Raw genomic sequence first — 20,031 nt, 5'->3', positions numbered from 1 at the left:
CTTTTCTATATACTAAATATACTTATCTTTAATATTATTATAAATAAGAATATCGTTTAAATAAATAGTATAGAATATATTTAGATATTCGCGTAAGGTGTTATTAATAAATATCTAAAAAGTGATAGAGGTATTATATAACTCGAAAGATATAACTATATATTTAAATAGACTATATCGAGTAAGAAATATAGTTTTTTTTATAATCCTTTTTTACTCTAATTTTATTAAAAGCGGCTATAATATTAAATTTACTATATATTCTTATCGCGTATAATTTAACGAGAATCTCTTTAATTAATAGAAAGATATTTCGATTAGAGATAGTAAATACGTTAAGAGCTCTATAGTCTATATATAGTCTAAATCTCTTATCGAGTTTCTTTATAATTAAAATAGATACTATATAAAAAGAAGTGCTTAATTATCAGACCTAATACGTCATAGGCCTTAACGCTACTTACGCTAAGGCGCCGACATCGCATATTCTACGTTAGAGTCCCTTTCAGAGTCCCTTTTAGGGTCTAGTTTCAATAACGTGCCCCGTATATCTAGGGGCTTGGCGAATATAGGTCTACTTCGTATACCTCGAAGTTTTAGTATTCCTTAGAGATTAGTTCTACTATTAAATATACTATTAAATCCTATAACGATACTACGTCTTTTATAGCCTATACCCGCTAGCTGATCGCTAATAAACTACGCCCTTATAGTTCTAATCTCTCTACCTTTTAAAGGAAAAGGTCTATTATTATTATAATATCGGGTTTACCTCTAAATCGTATAATAAAAAACGAAGGTAATATCGAGAGCCGTTATAGCGCCGATAATGAGTTCGAGAATTTCTTACTAGTAGAAGACCTTACTATAAAAGAATGTCTTATAGTCGCTAAGACCGAAAATCGTTACTTGAAATAAGAATAAGAATTGGCTGCGTTAAAGACTCGTAATCGCGAGCTTCGTAATATTAGCTTATCATCTACGACTAGCGAAGACCTATCTACGTTAATTATTATCGCGCTTTTAACGAATATACTAATTAAGGCGAAAACACTTCGCCTTAAAAGAATACGTTTTTATAAGAATATTAGTAAGAGAGAGTATCTACGCTAGTTCCGCGAAGTTGAAATTAAGTTTCTTATAAGTTCTAAGTATTTCACTATTAATTAATTAAGAATTATTTATTATATATAATTCTTAGAAGGCGACCTTAATATTTAATAATATAAATACTATTAAGCCTATAGTCTAAAGAATATAATTTTTAAATTCTTTAAGTAGTTTTTGCTTAATTTAGTAACGGATTTAGTAAACCGTTATCTTTTTATCTACGAAAAGTGAAAGAAGGCTAAATAACGCTTTAATTAGAAGGTATCTATTTTTAAGGCCTATTTGAAGAAGCTAGAGGTCTATATAATCTCATTTTCTAAGAAGCATTAAGCTAATTTCTTCTTAACTAAGCTTAGATTAGAGCTTAAGAATAAGATTCTAAATATTAGTAGTATGTTGAAATAACGAGAAGAAATTCTTATCTAGGTTATTATATAGAAAAAGATTTTAAAACGCATACGCTTCGGCGACGGTTTCTATTCGAAGTCTTCGAGGGGGTTTATTAAGGATAAGCCTCTAGAGAATCGAATTTCGAAGCCTAAATCGACTTTAAACGGCGGCGCTTACGTAGTACGCACTTAAGACGATAGTATAAAGCGTAAAGCCGAATTCTTTAATCCTAATTATAAAAAGAATAGTTATTTTTATTATAAAAAATAGGGTTATTAAATATCTAAGTATCTAGATCTCGATAAACTGTCTATAGTCTATATTAACGCAGTATTAATAAAAAAAGATTAGGCCTTATAATCGCCTTAAAAGCGAGGTAAGAATAACGATTAATAGAGGTAATTTCTTCTATTTTTACGAAGGGATAAATAAAGCTTTAGAGTAAATAGAGGTAACTCGTTACTCTACTCGATATTAAAGCGTATATTAATTTAATTTCATAAAAGTTCGTAATTTAATAAGACTTAAAATCTTATAATATTATCTTATTGTAATCGGAAGCGCTAAGCGACTAAAGTATATATTGCTATAACGCGTATTAGCTAAACTATTAATTAGTAGATAGCTAAGATTAGAGTAGAAAGTATAATATACTCTTCTATATCGTTGATTAAAAAGGTTTTAATATTATATTAAGTATACTCGGGCTAAGTTAATTATAAGTATTATTAAATTTAGCGGCGGAGTAGTGGCGGTTTAAAGTTAACGCTAGCAAATTGCAGGTTAAAGAATTAATTAAGTTTACTTAAATTATCGAATAAAAGCTAAATATATTTGTAATCGTATACGCTGTAATAGCGCGTAGCGAATCGGAAAACGGGCGTAGCCTAGAGCTCCCTTAGAAGTTATTAAAGTTTAACGATATTTTTTCTAATAAAAAAGTAGAAATCTTATCTACGCTTAAGTAGAGGAATTATATTATTAAGATCGAGAGCGGTAAAGAGCCGCTATATGGCTTTTTATATAATCTATCTTAAACGGAGTTAGCGGAGCTACGGCGCTATCTAAAGGATTTTCTTTAGAAAAATTAAATTCGCTATTTAACTTCCTTAGCCGAAGTATCGATTCTTTTTATTCTTAAAAAGGATAAAGGGCTTCATCTTTACATTGATTATCGAGACCTAAACGCGATAACTATTAAAAATCGACACCCGCTACCCCTAATTATTAAGACTCTAAACCGCTTATACGGCGTTAAAGTCTTTACGAAGCTAGATCTTAAGAATACTTATTATTAAATTTGAATTAAAGAAGGCGATAAGTAGAAAATAGCGTTCCGTAGTTACTACGACTACTTCGAATATTTAATTATACCTTTTAAACTCGCCAATATATTAACAACTTTTCAAGCGTATATTAATAGAGCTCTTGCGGGCCTAATAGATATAATATACGTAGTATATTTAAATAATATTCTAATTTATAGCGCTAATTTAGCGGAGTATTAACAGTACGTTAAGTAAGTACTTAAGCGTCTACGCCAGTTTTAATTATACGCTAGCTTAAAGAAGTATTAATTCTATATCGAATAAGTTAAGTTTCTAGAGTTTATTATATTTATCGAAGGTATCGCGATAAACTAAAAACGTATTGCTATTATTAAGAAGTAGCTAAAACTAAAAAGTTATCGGGATATATAAGTCTTTTTAGACTTTATTAATTTCTATTAGCGATTTATCTATGATTATTCTAGTATAATAACGTTATTTATTAACTTACTTAAAGGGAGTAAGAATAATAAGAAATTTAGATTGCTAGAGTGAATAGATAACGCGAAGCTGACGTTTTAGTAGCTTCGAAGTATTTTTATAACCGCGTTATTTCTACGCTACTATAATTTAAATTTAAAGCTATATCTTAAAATCGACACTTTTAACTTCGATATAAGAGTTATACTTTTATAATCGAATAAGAATAATTATTAATAATTAATAATATTCTAATTTAGGAAAATAATTTCTACGAAGTAAAATTATAAGATTTATAATTAAGAGCTACTCGCTATTATAGCGTCTATAAAGTAATAACGTTATTATCTAGAAGGTAGTATATTTTATATTAAGATTCTAACGAATTATAATAATCTTAAGAGCTTTATAAAGTAGAAGAAATTAAACTTTAAATAAGCCCGTTAGGCGCTAAAGTTAGTTATTTATAACTTTAAGATTTTTTATCGAGTAGATAAATTAAACCTTATTAATTCGCTATCGCGACGCCTCGATTATAAAAGAATTTCGTCGTTAAATATTAAACTTTTATTAATATTATAGAATAAATTTATACTTTAAATTAGCGGTAAGTAATTATAAAGAAATAAGAAGATTATAGCGGTTATAGCGCTTATATTTCGTATTACTAGCGTCTAGATAATTATTTCTAGAAGAGAGTCTAAGATCGTATAAGAGATTACTTATAACGTATTTTAGAGGCTAATAAAAATATTAATTTAAGACTTATAAGTCTATAATAATTAAATAAGCTCTTTTCGAATTAATATTAATAAGTTAACGATTAAGTATCGCGTACGTAGTTAAGTATAAGTCTTAAACTTCGAGGAACTATTAAGATATAATAGTTATCTTTATATTTCTAGAGATAAGATCTTAAGAAAAGAGCTTATTAGTAAATATTATAATAATTCGTTATTAGAATACTTTAGTACTATAAAAATATATAAGCTACTTACTCGTAAATACTATTAAGATAAAAGTCTAAAGTAAGTTATCGACTATATTAAAATATGTGATATTTACTAGCGAATTAAAGCTTCGCGATATTATCTATATAGCGAGTTAAGCTCGCTTTTTATCGCCATTAAGTTATAAAAGGAAATTTCTATAAACTTTATTATCGGCTTACTAGCGAGTAAATATAAGAGTATTATCTACGATACTATCCTAGTTATAGTAAATCAATTTATAAAAATAATAAGATATATTTCTATATTTACCACGATCAATATTACTTAACTAGCGAAAGTATTTTATTTCAAAATAATATACCGCTATAATATATTAAACGGTATTATTAATAATAGAGACTCTATATTTACTAATAACTTCTAGTTCGTTATTTACTTCTATTTCAAAATTAAGCGGCGCTTAAATATCGTCTTTTATTTGTAAATCGATAGGTAGACTAAGCGGTAAAATTAGATACTAGAATACTTCTTACGCGTATTCACTAATGATAAATAAAATATTTAAATAAAATAACTGCTAATAGCAGAGTTCGCTTATATGAATAATTAATATTCCTCTATCGAAATAATATCGTTCTTTCTAATATATAAATATTATTCTGAAATTCGTTAGGAGATTGAGAACGACTTTGTCGAGAAAGAGGTATTTGTTATAAATAATAGGGTAAAGAAGTTATAAGTATTAAGGGATAAGATAGTAGAGTATTTTCGCAGCGCGGTTGCGGCTTAATTTAAATATTATAATAAAATATATTAGTTTTAAAGCTATAAAGTAGACGATTTAATAATATTAGCGATTAAGAATTTAAAGTAGAAACGCCTAAGTAAGAAGTTATTTTATAAATTTATAAAATTATTTTGAATTATAGATAAGGTAGGGGCGTAGATATACCGCCTACTTCTACCCCCGATATATAAGATTTATAATATCTTTTATATATCGTTATTTAAGTCTTATTACTTTCGCGATTATAATAATATAGCGAAAGCCTTCATATAGATCCTCGATTTTATCGATGACAATAAGCTTTAGAAGATTAAAGAAATTATTAATAAGGTTAAATATAAGAAAGGCGTTTGATATAAAGTTAAATAGACTAGTTAAGGCGAAGAGTATAATTAATAGTTATTAGATAATGAACTTACTAATGCTAGCGAGCTAACTTAAGTTTATAAGTAGGCGGATAGTAAGCGAAAGTATTAAGTAATAAATAATAAGTCTCTTATTACTAAAGAGCTCGATTAATTATATAAATTAATAGCGAGTAAGTAGAGGCGATAAAATAAGATATAATTATCAACTAGGTTAGATATATTTCTAGATAATACTTATATTATACGTATACTCCTCTACACTTACTATTATTAAGATATAGATTAATAAAATAATTATATTATTTAACTATCTACTAAACTCTACTATAGAGAGGGTTTATTATATTAAGGTATATGCTATTAATGTAGATATGTTTTTATCTAAGGCAGCTATTAAAGGACTATTTAGAAATCTCACGCTAGCGCTGCTACTGAAAAAAGGTTATTACTTAAGTATTCTTCGCTATCTTAGCGTTAGATTTCGAGTTAAATTTATTAATTTAATTCTCTAACGAGGAGGTAGTTAAAGTATAGTCTTTATATTAATACTCGTCAATATTCGCCGTATATTAATAAAGGCTCTTAAGCTTCTTCTTTAGCAACTCATTTATTCCCTTTAATTTCTCTATACGCTTATATATCGCTATAAGTTAATTTTAAAGATCTATAATTATAATAGAGGCGGTCGAAGTCGTCGCTATCGTATATTTCTATAACTTACGCTATTAGGTAATCTTCTTATCGAGCTTAGCCCGTTAGTAAGATAGCTTTTAAGACTATTTAGCGCGGCGATGGTGTTATATTAATTTTCTTATCTACGCTTAAAGATATAAGAGAATTTTAATATAGCGGCTAATATCGCGCCTTTTAATCTTATAGTTATTATAGAGAAGAGACTTATCTCGAATATATAAATCGTCGCCTCGATAAAAGTAAGTTTTATATAATAAATTAAATACTAGAACTTATTAGTAGATGTATATATAAAGCGATGGTGATAGAAATAGTTAAGGATTAGTAATCGCGCCTGCGAGGTGACTATACACTTACTATTAAAGTTATTATTATTGTTGAAAAAAGGTACTATAAAATTATTAGTTTACGTATTAACGCGATTGGTAATAGTAAGGTACTTACGATAAAGAGAAGTAGACTGCTGATATAATGAGATGTACTACACTTACATTAGTATTAATATCGACGTTATAATATTAGAGTAAGCACTTATAAGAGAGGCGTTAAGAATTACGAAGAATAAAAATAAATAATTTAAAAGAGGTTTTTATATTCTTTATCGTAGCGCTATTACTAGCGGGTAGTATTTAGTAATATAGATAGTAGCGATATAGTGATGTTTGCTATTATCTATTAGACCGCGTCGTCTAGCTATTATTATTATTTCTACTATTATTAATTAATAATCGAAGACGTTATCGCGAACGCGTCGCTCTATTAATTACTTTCTTCGAATTTCTATAATAAAGATTATTATTACGCTACTTCGCTATAAACGTAATACGTTATAGAAATAACGTTATCTATAGAAAAACTCTTCTTCCTTCTTTACCTACTAAGTTTTCGAGGTTTTATTATAAATTTTTAAATCTAATATTATTCGCTATAGAGGCTATTAACTAGCGCTATAAGAACGCTAATACTAAGCGCGTCGGCTTATTATAGATTATTATTAATTAATATTATAAAAGCGATATTATTCTCGAAGATAGTATTAATATTATTATATAATATATTAATAACCCGTTTATAACGCGTAAGAATTAATTTTATTATATTATTAAAACGATATCGCAATCTTAATAAATCGACTCTTTTCTCTTATTTATTTATTAGAATTTAAAGGTTTTTTAATAAGCGTTCTATCTTTACTTAGGCGTCTAGAAATTAGAGTTTAGAAGAGAAGACAATTATTAGACTTGATGCGTTATGGGCCTTGGCGCTGCTTATGCTAAGGCGTTAATATCGTATATACTACGTTAAAGTCTCTTTTAGAATTTAGTTTTAATAATATACCTCGTATTTCTAAAGGCTTAGCGAATATAGATCTACTTCGCATATCTCGGAGTTTTGGTATTCCTTAGAGATTAGTTCTACTATCAAATATACTATTAAACCCCATAACGACACTACGTCTTTTATAGCCTATGCCCGCTAGCTAATCATTAGTGGACTACGCCCTCACATTAATCTAATATAGCCTTTTTCTAATATCTTATTAATATATTTCTTTATAATTAATATCTAATCTCTAGAGAGTCTATAAACCCTCTTTAATAATAAAATAGCTTTTTTTTTAAGATATATTTTATAATTAATAAAGTGATAAGAGGGAAGTTTATTAATTTTAATAGAATTTTAAATATTTAAATATTTATAATATACTATAGAAATTTATTTCTATAGTTATTCTATAATCGAAGATTTTTTTCTTAACTTATAAAAGAATTTTTCGTAATCTTCTATTATAATAGCGGCGATATTAGTAATAAACTTCGCTTTCTTATTAATAAAGTTAAAAAATTATTTAAAATCTTAGAATTATATAATAGTAATTTAATTTTTTAATTTTTTAATTATCTTAATAAAGATATAAGCGAAGATCTCTACTATATTCTTTTTTTTAAATATAATCTTTACTATATAATTTAAATTCTTTTTTAAAAACTTATTATTATTTTAAATAATAATAAGTTTATTATATAATAAATAGTTAAATATATAATAATCTAAATTAAGTATAATAATTTTAAATTTAAAGAATATATAAGAATTATATTATTCTAGTTATAATATATCTAGAATAATATTAAATCGTTTTAATAAGATAATTAAGTATTAAAGTTCTTTTATATAATCTTCTAAGACGAGTTTTATTAAGATTATATATATAATATTAAATACGAAGATAGATTTATTATCGACTAATCGTAATCTATAGAGTTATATTAATACTATTTTAAATAACTTATTTATTTTAATAAAAGATATATTTATAAAGCTTAGTATTAAAGCTTCGATATTTAAGAGATAATTAATCTTAATCTATTTTATTAATATAATAATTTTTTTATAAAAATCTAATTAGTGTTTATTTTATAAAGAGATTTTAATAGTAATAATATACGCGGATAGAGAGATGAAAGCGAGTATTCTTTCTATTTCTAACTCTTTAATTCTTATATATAAGACTTTTAAGTCTTTAACGACGACTTAATTAAGAATATTTAATTTTTTAATTCTTATAATAATTTAACGAGAATATTCTTCTTAACGTCGACGACTTTTAGAATTATATTAATTTATTCTTTTATTAATAAATCTATATTCTTATATAAGATACTATTATCGCTAAAATAATATTTAATTTTTAGATACTTAAAATATCTATCTTCTTTTTAAATTCTATTTATTAATAATTTAAAATACTTATATTCTTATATATAGAAATTTTTAATAATAGTATTATTATTTCTTTTAATAGATAAAGTATTACGCTAATTATTTAAGAGGGTAGAGTTTTTATAATTATTACTAGTTTTATTAATTTCTTTCTTACTCTTTAAATTTAATATATTATTAATAACTCGTAGATTTATATTTAATACTTATAGAAAAATAACTAATTCTTAAAAAATATTAAAAGACTATTCTAAAATTTAATATCTTAGATATATAAAGATTAATTATTTTAGATTAAATATCTTATAAATATTAGTAAATTTTAAGAGAGCGATAGTTATAGAGAATTATACGTAGAAGTTCTTAAACGATTTCTTCTTATCTATTACTCTTATATTAAATTTAAAATTAAATATCTTAATATTCAATTTAATAATTTTATTATATATTTCGAATATATTATCTAATTTATCGATTATTTCTTAAATAATTTAATATAGATTTAAGATATCTTTATCTACTCTTATTTTAATAATATCGTATATAATAAACTTATAATAATCTTATATATAATCGATTTTTTTAAATTTAATAAGAAAGATTATAATACTTTATTTAAACTTCGCTTTAAGATATTAACGCTAGCTATTCTACTTATTTTAATTATTAATATTATAAAAATTTAAGACGTCGAAATATCGTTTATTTAATTCTATACTCTCTACGCGATTCGTAATAGAAGTATAACGTAAATTTCGATGAATACTACTATTAACGAGAATACTCGACTAACGAGATATAATCTTTATATTTTTCTTATTAGAGTTTTTTAAATTAGCTAATATAAGAGATTATTACTTCTTTAGCTATTACTCTTTACGTTTTAAGTCTTACTTAAATTTCTTATTTTCTTTAATAAGTTTTATAATATTAATACGATATCTATTATATAAATCTTAAAGTCTATTATTAATTTCTCGCTTATAAGATAATTAGCTATTACTATTATTTAACTAGATATTAATTATTAATATCTTTATCTTAGCTTAAGCGATATTATAGCTAAGTTCTTTATTTTATTATTAAAGAACCTTAATATTACGGCTAACAGTTCGAAAGCTTTTTATTAATATCTTTAATCTATTATATTAAGTATTAAAAATTTCGATAATACTTTTTATAAAACTCTACGAGTTAAAGATAGAGATAAAGATTATAATTAACTCTTCTTTAATAATATCCGTAAATTACACTCCGATATAACTTAAACTAGATTTAATAATATATCTTCTAAAGGCAGGACGCTTTTTCTTTTATTATATAAACGATTTAGCTTTACTAATATTTAAAATCTTCTTATTAAAGTTCTTAAAATTCTTCTAAATAATAACGTATTTATAATTTACTTATAATAATTTAACTTTAAATATTATCTAAATTTAAAATTAAGAGATATATAACTAATATTAAACTAGTAGAAATATAAAGAAAGTTTAATCTAAGATCTATTTCTTTTAATATATTAAAGATTTTTTTTTATATTTTTTTTTAATCTAGCTAAATTAATCTTTATATAAATAAAAGATTTTCTTTTAAATAATTTTTTAAGTAGTAAGCTTCTTTAGCTATAGCTATTAACTTCTTAATAATATATTTTCTTTTTAGCTATATATTTAGTATAATTAATAAATAGATTATTATTATTTTAGAAAAAAGAGAGATAATATTATATTAAGAACTTAATAATATATATAATAACTCTATATTATAGTATAAAGAGAATACTATTTATATAGGATTATTATAAGTATAGACTTCACAGTAAGATAGAAAGGCCGAAAGGCCTTGGCACGCTAAGCCCAATTGGGCCATAATACAAGTAAGTAAGGTCAGTAAGGTCATTGAAACCGTGACAATTAAACCCATATCTAAGCGACTACCACGGAGGTTGGCCAAGCTGAAGAAGTTGACTTTCGAGAGTGGAAATGCAGTCTCGGCACAGAAGGCGGCACTCGCCCATGCCGATGTACATGTGCACGACTAGCTCCAGCAGTAATGGTGAACAATCCTCTTTTTCTTTCTAGCGCTAGGAGCTTGAGTGGTCCCTACCCCTTTGCTCGCAGTCTTCACTAGTGCCTCATAGTGATGAACAATTCCGTGCCGTATTTCTCAAAGGCGTGTGTTCCATACAGCTTGATTACTCACGGGTTGATCTCCCGAACGATACTCGTCTTTACCGGTCCGTTTTCCGCAAGACAATCAAATTCGGTGGTTGAGCGAGAATAGCAAGACAATGTTGCCACACCGACTGCCTAGATGATGCCTTTCCGTCCGTTTCCTTGGCAAGCAGCATGTTGCTTCTGTCCGCTACACATAATCTGCCTTCATGGCCCAATACTGCGCAGGATTGATTCTTGAAGTCTCGATACTATCCGGCTTCAAAGTACCCGAAAGCCATAGACGAGGTGCTAAAGCTGGAAAGTCATGTAGCACTTCTTAATCTTCTCTTCAAACATCTTCCAAATCTCCGCTCGATCAGGTTCCGCGATCAGAGCGTGACTGATTTTAGTATCAAAAACATGATTCGAGCTTTGTAAGCCAGCAGAAATGAGCCCCATGCGAGTCACGCACTCAGCAAAGTGGTTACCATCAGCTTCTACAATACGCAAGGGGGACGCGCAGACTTCACACTGCTTACTCAATGGGCATGTCTTCCGTCATTACGGTTGACCCAAGATGCAGATGTGCATAGTTTTCAGGACGCCGAGGGTCTAGTAGATGAATATCTGCTAACGCGAAAGTCCAACGTGATTGCTCTCGAGGTCACAGAAAGTATGATCAACGACAACGATCTCGATACTCTGTTTTGCGCTATCAAGGACCTACACACATTCAAATATGAGTACGGCTTTCCGAACAACTCTGAGGGCTCTTGTCGAGCATCTCGACCTGGATACGAAGAATGGGACATTCGCGCAGTCATTGATATTCTATTCACTCACGCTCGCCACAGCCGCGCCGTGTTGGATTTGACAATGACTGACAATCAAGAATATCTCACGGGCATCGCTTCGCTGGCAGAATCTTTGTCGGTTCTCTCAAACGATTCCGTAGGCTGGAGAAGCTAAGAGCAGACACTATGGTCTTCGTCGAATCGGAAGTAGAAAGACTCCTCATCACATACGTTCTGACGTACCTGACAGACAGTCACGACGAGCCTTTCGTACGAATTGTGAATGAGGCGGAGGAATAGTCACCGGCACACGTGCGCCAGTTCGTGGATATACTCCCAGCATCGCTGGAAGAGCCTGTACTGTTCCAAACAATGTCGGCTTATGCAGATGCAGAGCGAATATTCGATGGGATGCTCAATCTTGCCCATGATTAAAGGTCACTGGCTCCGCATGCTAGGTAACGGTCGATCGCTGCGCGATACGGTTTATTGCAAAACAAAGTACACACTGATGCTAAACACGTCGCATCCCTGTTTTAGGACCAGTTTGGTTTCAATGTTGTTTCAATCTCTGATCCGTGTTATGGCTTCGGAAACAGGTCGAGAAACCGTCACGAACCAATTGTTTCATGTTGGTTTGAAACCCTTTAAGGATGGCTTTCCTCCTTTCGCGATTCCTTATACACAGCTTTTCCCTCCCATTTGGACCTTTGACCTCCAGAACTTTCCTCGAGAAGCCCACAGGACTTTAATCCGCTCTCATCACCTTTCAACATATCATTATCTCTTACTCGACGACGAAGATTATAATGCACTTCTCCGCCGTCATACTTGCAGCTCTGAGCGCCGGCGCTCATGCCCTGCCCACCGCCGATGCCAACATCGGTGGCGATCTTAGCAGCAACCTCAACAGTGGCCCCCACAATCCCGTAAGTGCTTTTCAGAAGCCAACCTTTTTCGCCCCACGTCTGCAAGACTTTGTCTCAAATAGATGCATAGGCTATCGGTATCTTCTCTCACCCAAGCTGCGAAGGCAAAGAACTCCAAACACCCCTCAGCTTTCCGGCTGCCGGCTGCTATCCGTTCGACTCCGCTTTCGATACCGTGGGCATCAATTTCGGCGGCGATGACAACTGCGGTCTCAATGTCTACACGGACCCCAACTGTGGTAACTTTGCAACACATACGTTGACGGGCGATGTCAACGAGTTTACGTGCTTGAGCATGAGCGCGAATGGTGGGCCTTGGAGGAGTCTGGCGCCGGCTGAGTGTCACCCGGACGCGATCACGGATAATCCTGGTGTACCTGAAGCTCAGGGTTGATTTTTGGGATGGGTATTGTGAGCTGTGGCATCGTTGATCTGTTGCTGCCATGATGGACTGTTTTTAATTTGGATCTACAGTGCTGGCACATAAGCTTCACTCATGCAGTTGTGAATGGTTTCCTGCTGATCGCCTAATCTGTTAAAATGTTACTGAATTATACTGCTTTTCCTTGTGTCAAAATCTCCCAGGTTCATCACCTTCCCATACAGTCTCACAATACTCTGCTTTTTTCTGAGCAGGTAAAGGATACCCAGCCTCAAAGGCCAGCCAAGTTTAATGCAAAGTGTACAGGATATTCAAGGAACGCAGACAACAACGCATGACCTATTGCTAGTTCAACGCTTTTCTGCCTGTCTTCATGTGTCATCATCTCCATCCACATCAAATACCAAAGAGATATCATTAGAGACCGTAATAGAGAGCCATGGGTTCTAATGTTTGCCTGGCGCCCACCACGTCCTCCGACATCCCCACCTTAGGCCGCCTCTTCGCCTTGGCCTTCGATACTGATAATCTCTGACGGTTCATCTTTCTCCATGGCCACGACCTCGATCTTTCCAAACAGAGTTGGCAGGCCTGCTATAAAAGTGACTAAGAGGACCCGAGCAAGAGGTTCTGGATGAAGCCACGGGGGAGATCGTAGGCTTCATCACATGATCTGTGATAGAGAAGCAGGGGGACCGAAGCGCGAGGGGTCTCCGGCCACCGCTTAAGACGCAGTTCAACCAAGCGGTCTTTAGGAGGCTTCAGAAACAAAGGGTGCATACGATAGGGGGAGGCGGTATATTCGTGAGCTCCATCGACATCTATCTTTTGTTGCAACCTTGTCAGGTGAGTTCAACTGATGGGGGTTTACAAGACTTTAATACTCTAGCAGTCTCTCCGGACCATCACCGACAAGGCATCGGAAAAATCCTTATGCAGCACTTGTTGTCCGTCGCTGTCAGAGAGTAGCTGGACACATATCTGCAATCTTGTATGGTGGCGCACAAGCTTTATGGAAGATTGGGATGGGAGGACATCGAGTAAGTCGATACTGATCTTGACGAATGGAGCTCGTATACAAGGCTTGGTATCCATCGGGTTGCGTGTATGCTGCGGCATCCAATCGACAGAGCACAGACTGGGGAATTGTCCGAGGTGCACAGAATCTCAAGCTATAGATTTGGGGGACCTTGAGTCTTCGGCTATCGTTCATCTGAGCAGGAGCAGTGGAGTCTTTAGCCGTGGCTGTCGTTGGGAGTTTGTATTAGGTTCGATTCCTAATGGCGCTGGTACAAGGTTGCGGTGCTTTTTATTTCTGGTGGCTGTCAGGGTTCGCCTCTAGGTGCTTGCACTGCTTGGGACTCCCAAATCTTTACGCGATGTCTGATGCGACTTGAGCCAATTTTTATGGGAACCAATAATGTCTTCGAACCGTAATTGCCGCTCGTTCTCAAAGTCAAAACCTCTGGATCCGGGGTAGGTCTTTGCGTTTTTCTCCCCCACTGCTCGGCCTTGGGCGGTGCTCGCTTAATTGCAAAAGTATTCATTCACGCGCAATTGGAAAGAGGTTCCTGCGGACATCACGACTTCTGTTTTCATGTCCTTCACACTGCACAGTCGCACGAACCCCTCTATCCACGAGTCTCTGCATGTCATCTGCAAGCCATGCATCCACTCCTTAGCCTCCTATTCCTCCCTCCGATCACCCTCCTCGTCACCGCAAGCAACATCCCCAACATCCTCCTCACCCCAAGCCTCTCCCCAGCTCCTGATCTCCACCCAACCACCTCAAACCTCCCCCTCTCGCCCCCCCACAACAACACCACCACCACCAAAACCGACACCCCATCATTCCTCAACACCGTCACCTCCGCCGTCCTGAAAACAATCGCCAAACACCCCACCGCGACCTTCCGCTTCGTCCGCGCCTCCTCCCCCACCGGCCCCACCGCCTCCCTCCCCTCCCTCACCCGCGTCCGCATCGTCTTCAGCATCCGGGACGGTCCCACCCACCACGCCTTCCGCAGCCTCCACGTCGACATGACCCCCGTCTGGTCCGTCTGGGACCCGCCCGTCCTCTCCCCCGACGACGTCCCCGCCGACATGGGCGCCATGCACCTGGACGTCCGCCTGGACCTCGACGAGGCGTGGCGGCTCGCCCGCGAATGGGGCTTCTACCGGCTCTGCGAGGGCGTGCTGCTTTACTGGCCGTCTTCGCCGCCGGCGCCGACGGCGCAGCAGCCGTTTTATCGGTTCCAGGGTTTGGGGCCCGGGTTGGGGTTTGTGTATGTGGGGGCTTGGACGAGGGTGGTTACGACGGATTTGGATGGGGTGGGGGTGGGGAGGAATGGGAGTGCGGCTGGGGCGGTGGATGTGGTGTGAGGGGGTCTGAGAGAGAGGTCTGTGGGAATGGGTGCAGGGGGAGGGTGCTGTGGATACGTCTTATCGAATTTGTGTTTGCCGGTAAATACAATTATTTTTTTTTTTTTTTCTGAATACTTAGCTGAAAAGGTTTGTGATAGTCTTATTTATAAATCCGGAGCAGGTCTGCTTGTCCGGTAGGGCTTTTTCCGCGAGAAGGACGGTCTGAAAGTGAGCTTGGCGTGGGGGGATATTTTTTTTTTTTTTTTTTTTTTTTTTTAAAAAAAATTTTTTTTTTTTTTTTTTTTTTTTTTTTTTTTTTGTTTTTTTTTTAAAAAAGAAACCCCTTTTACAAGTCTGTCAGGTCGTGGCTCAAACTCCTTAGGAGGCTCTTCACAGTGCTTGGCGTATCTGGCCCCGATGTCCTGCCCATTCTAGACGACAACAAATATTCAGCTTTCTAAGATCTGGAGGCATGTTCGGGGATGAACCAGTCTACGAAATTCTGCAGTACAAGAACTAGACTATAGCATGACTAAACCACCCATATCTCACCATCCTAATGATTTTCTCTCTAGACACGCCAGCACCCTGAAGTTACTCCCCGTTGATGATGGAGACGTTGGTGGTTGAGTCGGAGTGAGGGATATCGAGGATTGGTGTCGCGACTTTGGGACTTGCGTTGTCGTTGGAGGGGTGTTCGACTGAGATGCCTTGACCGGTGGTTCCAGGAGTGAAGGTGGCTGAATCTCCTTTGGCCCCTGTGCCAAGCGTGTCTCCAACTTCTGTCCCGGGCGGAGAGCTGTCGACTAGGGCTTCTTGGGCCGGGACAGACCTGTCTCTGTCATCGAGCCCCCGATCATCTGCCGGCCCGTTGCCCGACAAACCCCGCATCGTCCAGAGATCCCCCACACGTTGAACTTTGGATGCGGCAATTCTACCGAGGTTCTCCGCCAGCTGATCCAGCATCAAGGCCACACGGTCGTTGTCGTAGAGCTTCTCGTCCCACTTGGCAATTATCCTGAGATGGTCATGATGCTCCCAGACATCAATGACCAGCGTGATTGGAATGGTGAAGGGGGTGTGCAGATCGCGCCGTCCTTCGAGTCGCGTTATAGATCCATCGGGATTCTCAAAGTCAATGACGCGTGCCGGCATATCGTTACCCATAGGATGCCAGTTTAAGGCTGACAGACAGATAGCCCGCGGACCCAAAATCTCCGCTATGACTCTGCGGCTTTCGCGCTGGTATGGAATCGTCGATAACATGTGGTCCTGCGTGTCTCGCAGTAGGTCCTCGATTGCCTGATCAGCACGGAGCCGGGGACGGAGATACGTCCCAGCCACGAGTGGCCCCATGATCGATTCGACTCCAGGTAAAGGGTTGTCGCGCGGCATCCGACGCCCTGACGCGACTGACATGAAGAGGATATCATTATGCCGATACACATTCGCAAGGGAGATTGCCCAAGCCGCATGGGCCATTGTCGACAGAGCAAATGCAGATCCTCGTCTTCTCACGGGCATGATCTTCGTGAGACGTGTCGTCTCGTATGGCGTGTAACCGGAAGCGACGTGGAACTGATCCCCGAAGCCCTGGAACCCACCAAGGTATGATTTCCAATACGCCATGGACGTTGTAACATCGTCTTTAGCTGTGGAATGGCGTTGGAGCCATTCGCCAAATTGCTTGAATTGGGCTCGCACTGGCTTCTGCCGTAAGACTTCGAGGTCGCGCAGTCCTTCTTCCAAGGCGTCAAATACGAGATGGTTTGTCCATCCATCATAGCCGCTGTGGTGGGACGTGTATGCAAAGTAGAGATCACGGCCTTCTTCTATGAAAGCATATCGGAACAGCGGATCGCCGTATAGTACCCACCCGTCCTGGGAGAAAACACTGTTCCGGTACTCGGATAGATTTGTGCCTTCGTACCATTCTGCATTGTCCTTAACGACGACTTGATAAAGCGCACCTTTGTGCTGCACTAACCGTGTCCGTAGGATTTGATTCTTTTGTCGTATTACATCGAACACCTCGCGTATGAGATCTTTGCTGGCCGGCCCGTGGATTTGGAACACATATTGCAGCATGGCACTTCCATGCTTCATGTGCCATTGTTGGATTATGTTTTGGATCTCGATAGCTGGAAAGATGTCTTCAATTACCTGCGAATTGATCTTGCAGGCTTCTGCACAGGCTTGGACTAGGTCCTCATCAAGACTTTCTATGATAGCCTTAGGGGCGCTGGTTTCCGACGTTACGCTGATCTCTTGGCTGTTTGATGCCATGTTCTTCAGCATTGGAAAATCGTAGATGGTGCCGTTGTCGAGTTGGATTTTATAGCCTTCTGCGATGCCGATGAGGCGCATGGCTGCTACGGAGTCGCCACCTTGTTGGAAGAAGTGGCTGTCGCTATCAAGCTCATCCTCCTCCATGTCCAAGACTTGACACCATGCGGCTCGCAGACGCGTCTCCATGCTTTCCATTGTTCACGTACTCGTGTACAAAGGAGCAATGTCTGGGTTGCCTGGATACATCAATAGCTCAATTAATAACAGTAAGATTGTATCGAATGACTTCATGAAGACGTCAGTGTACCATGATGGTTGATATTGAGTACCTACTTAATCGGGTTTCGCTAGCGCAAACTTTGATTGACTCTGACCAGGCCGAACGCGAGTGGTTGCAGTCACCGAGCGCGAGCGAACGGTCCCCCACCATTATACTTTCTGCTGGCATCTTGACGTGTATTTTTGGCACATGCAGCTAGTGATGGCTGAACATCGTTTTGCTCACCAGATCCATCTTAATCTCGCTTTCCGCTTTCTCTTATCCCCCTTCTCGGTGCTCTGATCGCCGAAAACTGATCGCAAAAACTGATCGCCATGTACTTTTGACTTGCGTTTCCAGAGCATATTATTGCTGTTTTTCTCCTACAAAGCTGTCTGGCATTGATCCCATCACCTCTAGATGCATCCCTGCTATGGAAGACAGCATTAACACTAGTGGTGCAAATGGCTCTTCGGAGCACCCAGAGCCAAGCATTATCGTACCTGGAGAAGACATTGTCACCCTTTCGCAGTCTCAACTGGAACATCAAACCAGGCTCCTGCAACAGAGACTTGCAGCTACGACTGACTTCACTCAACAAACAATCGCCGTCGCCTTGCCTAATTCCATTGAGCTGGTCACTGTGTTCCTTGCCATAACGAAGCAACGGGGCATCGCTGCTCTTCTGAACCCTAGCAACAAAGAAAATGAATTTGACTTTTATTTGGGCGATGTGAATCCAGTGATGGTCATTGTACCGAAAGGGGCATACGAGGCGAACAGTGATTCAGTCAGAGCGGCCAAGAGACATGGTGCTGGCATCGCCGAGTGCTACTGGGACGGACAAGATGTAATTCTGGAGATAATTGTCCGGAATGTGCGGACAAAGGGCGACCAAAGGGCGACCACGTGCATCAAATCCCTTGATACTGACATTGCTTTGTTGCTGCATACAAGCGGGACCACTGGAAGGCCGAAAGCTGTGAGTCTGGTGTTCTTGGAGATCAAATGCTTGTTTGACATGTATCCTTCAGGTGCCATTGACCCACAAGAACCTTGATGTATCTGCGAGTAAGTACATCCCATCTGTGAGAGTGACATCGGCGGTAATGGGCCGTAGAAAACGTTTGCAAAGGGTACAATCTTAAGGTAGACGACCGTACGATGCTCCTTACACCCTTGTTCCATGTTGCAGGCCTGCTCGCCTGTCTCGCCACTTTGAAGTCTCGAGGAGCCGTCATTTTACCTCCGAGGTACTCACCGAAGTCTTTCTGGCAAGACTTAACTGAGCACAATGCCACTTGGTATACAACGACGCCAACAATGCACCGACTGATTCTGCAGCTTCCTCCTCCTGGGGTCATGCCACCTAGGCTCCGATTCATCAGGTGTAGCTCTTCACCGCTACCACCTGCCATGTTTCGTGAGCTTGAATCAAGATTTCAAATTCCCGTGGTTGACTCGTACGGTCTCACCGAAACCTCGTCCTTTTGCACATCCAACCCTCTGCCTCCAGGTCCTCGACTACCGGGCAGCGTCGGGATCCCGCAGGGTCCTGAGGTTACGATTCGCGATGAGGCTGGCGCACCGCTTGATGCTGGACTCGAAGGAGAGATTTGTATGCGAGGAGACAACATTACGAAAGGCTACCTCAACGACCCTGATGCAAATGCTCGTCTGTTCACGCTGGACGGTTTCTTCCGCACTGGTGACTTTGGTTATCTGGATAGCAATCATTATCTCTTCATCACAGGACGCATAAGAGAATTCATCAATAAAGGAGGGGAGAAGATCAGCCCGGTCGAGCTAGACAACACCGTTACGCAGCATCCGGCCGTGGCCGAGGCGGCAACTTTCTCCATGCCCGACGACATCTATGGGCAAGACGTCGGTCTGGCTGTAACATTAAGGGAGGGTGAACAAGTGGAACGATCAAAGCTGAAAAGATGGATTCGAGATAGGGTATCCGCACACAAGGTGCCGGCCAAGATATTCTTGGTGCAAGAACTCCCGAAGACTGCGACGGGAAAGACGCAACGGCAGTTGCTATCTCAGCAAGCGGCTGATGGCAGGCTGGGATAG

At 37.0% G+C, this 20,031-nt stretch overlaps 5 protein-coding genes across 5 annotated transcripts; 4 read left to right on the top strand and 1 right to left on the bottom strand.

Moving 5' to 3' along the window:
* Positions 1 to 11,607: 11,607 nt before the first annotated feature.
* Positions 11,608 to 11,901, top strand: HO173_012345 (uncharacterized protein; the record flags this gene model as incomplete). Its single annotated transcript, XM_037314217.1, has 1 exon — positions 11,608 to 11,901. The coding sequence occupies one exon, from the start codon at positions 11,608 to 11,610 to the stop codon at positions 11,899 to 11,901; it is 294 nt and encodes a 97-aa protein (XP_037158893.1).
* Positions 11,902 to 12,535: 634 nt separating this feature from the next.
* Positions 12,536 to 13,049, top strand: HO173_012344 (uncharacterized protein; the record flags this gene model as incomplete). Its single annotated transcript, XM_037314216.1, has 2 exons — positions 12,536 to 12,655; positions 12,726 to 13,049. 2 exons carry the CDS (start codon positions 12,536 to 12,538, stop codon positions 13,047 to 13,049), a joined length of 444 nt encoding a protein of 147 aa, XP_037158892.1.
* Positions 13,050 to 14,702: 1,653 nt separating this feature from the next.
* On the top strand, positions 14,703 to 15,419 carry HO173_012343 (uncharacterized protein; the record flags this gene model as incomplete). The annotated part of the gene is made up of 1 exon (XM_037314215.1): positions 14,703 to 15,419. The coding sequence occupies one exon, from the start codon at positions 14,703 to 14,705 to the stop codon at positions 15,417 to 15,419; it is 717 nt and encodes a 238-aa protein (XP_037158891.1).
* Positions 15,420 to 15,995: 576 nt separating this feature from the next.
* Positions 15,996 to 17,885, bottom strand: HO173_012342 (uncharacterized protein; the record flags this gene model as incomplete). The annotated part of the gene is made up of 1 exon (XM_037314214.1): positions 15,996 to 17,885. The coding sequence occupies one exon, from the start codon at positions 17,883 to 17,885 to the stop codon at positions 15,996 to 15,998; it is 1,890 nt and encodes a 629-aa protein (XP_037158890.1).
* Positions 17,886 to 18,382: 497 nt separating this feature from the next.
* Positions 18,383 to 20,031, top strand: HO173_012341 (uncharacterized protein; the record flags this gene model as incomplete). The annotated part of the gene is made up of 3 exons (XM_037314213.1): positions 18,383 to 18,931; positions 18,984 to 19,020; positions 19,070 to 20,031. The coding sequence occupies 3 exons, from the start codon at positions 18,383 to 18,385 to the stop codon at positions 20,029 to 20,031; spliced, it is 1,548 nt and encodes a 515-aa protein (XP_037158889.1).

This window comes from Letharia columbiana (genome assembly GCF_014066305.1).
Source record: "Letharia columbiana isolate WasteWater2 chromosome Unknown Sc0000078_s0, whole genome shotgun sequence".
NCBI lineage: Eukaryota > Fungi > Ascomycota > Lecanoromycetes > Lecanorales > Parmeliaceae > Letharia > Letharia columbiana.
This window is presented reverse-complemented; position numbering and strand designations above follow the sequence as displayed.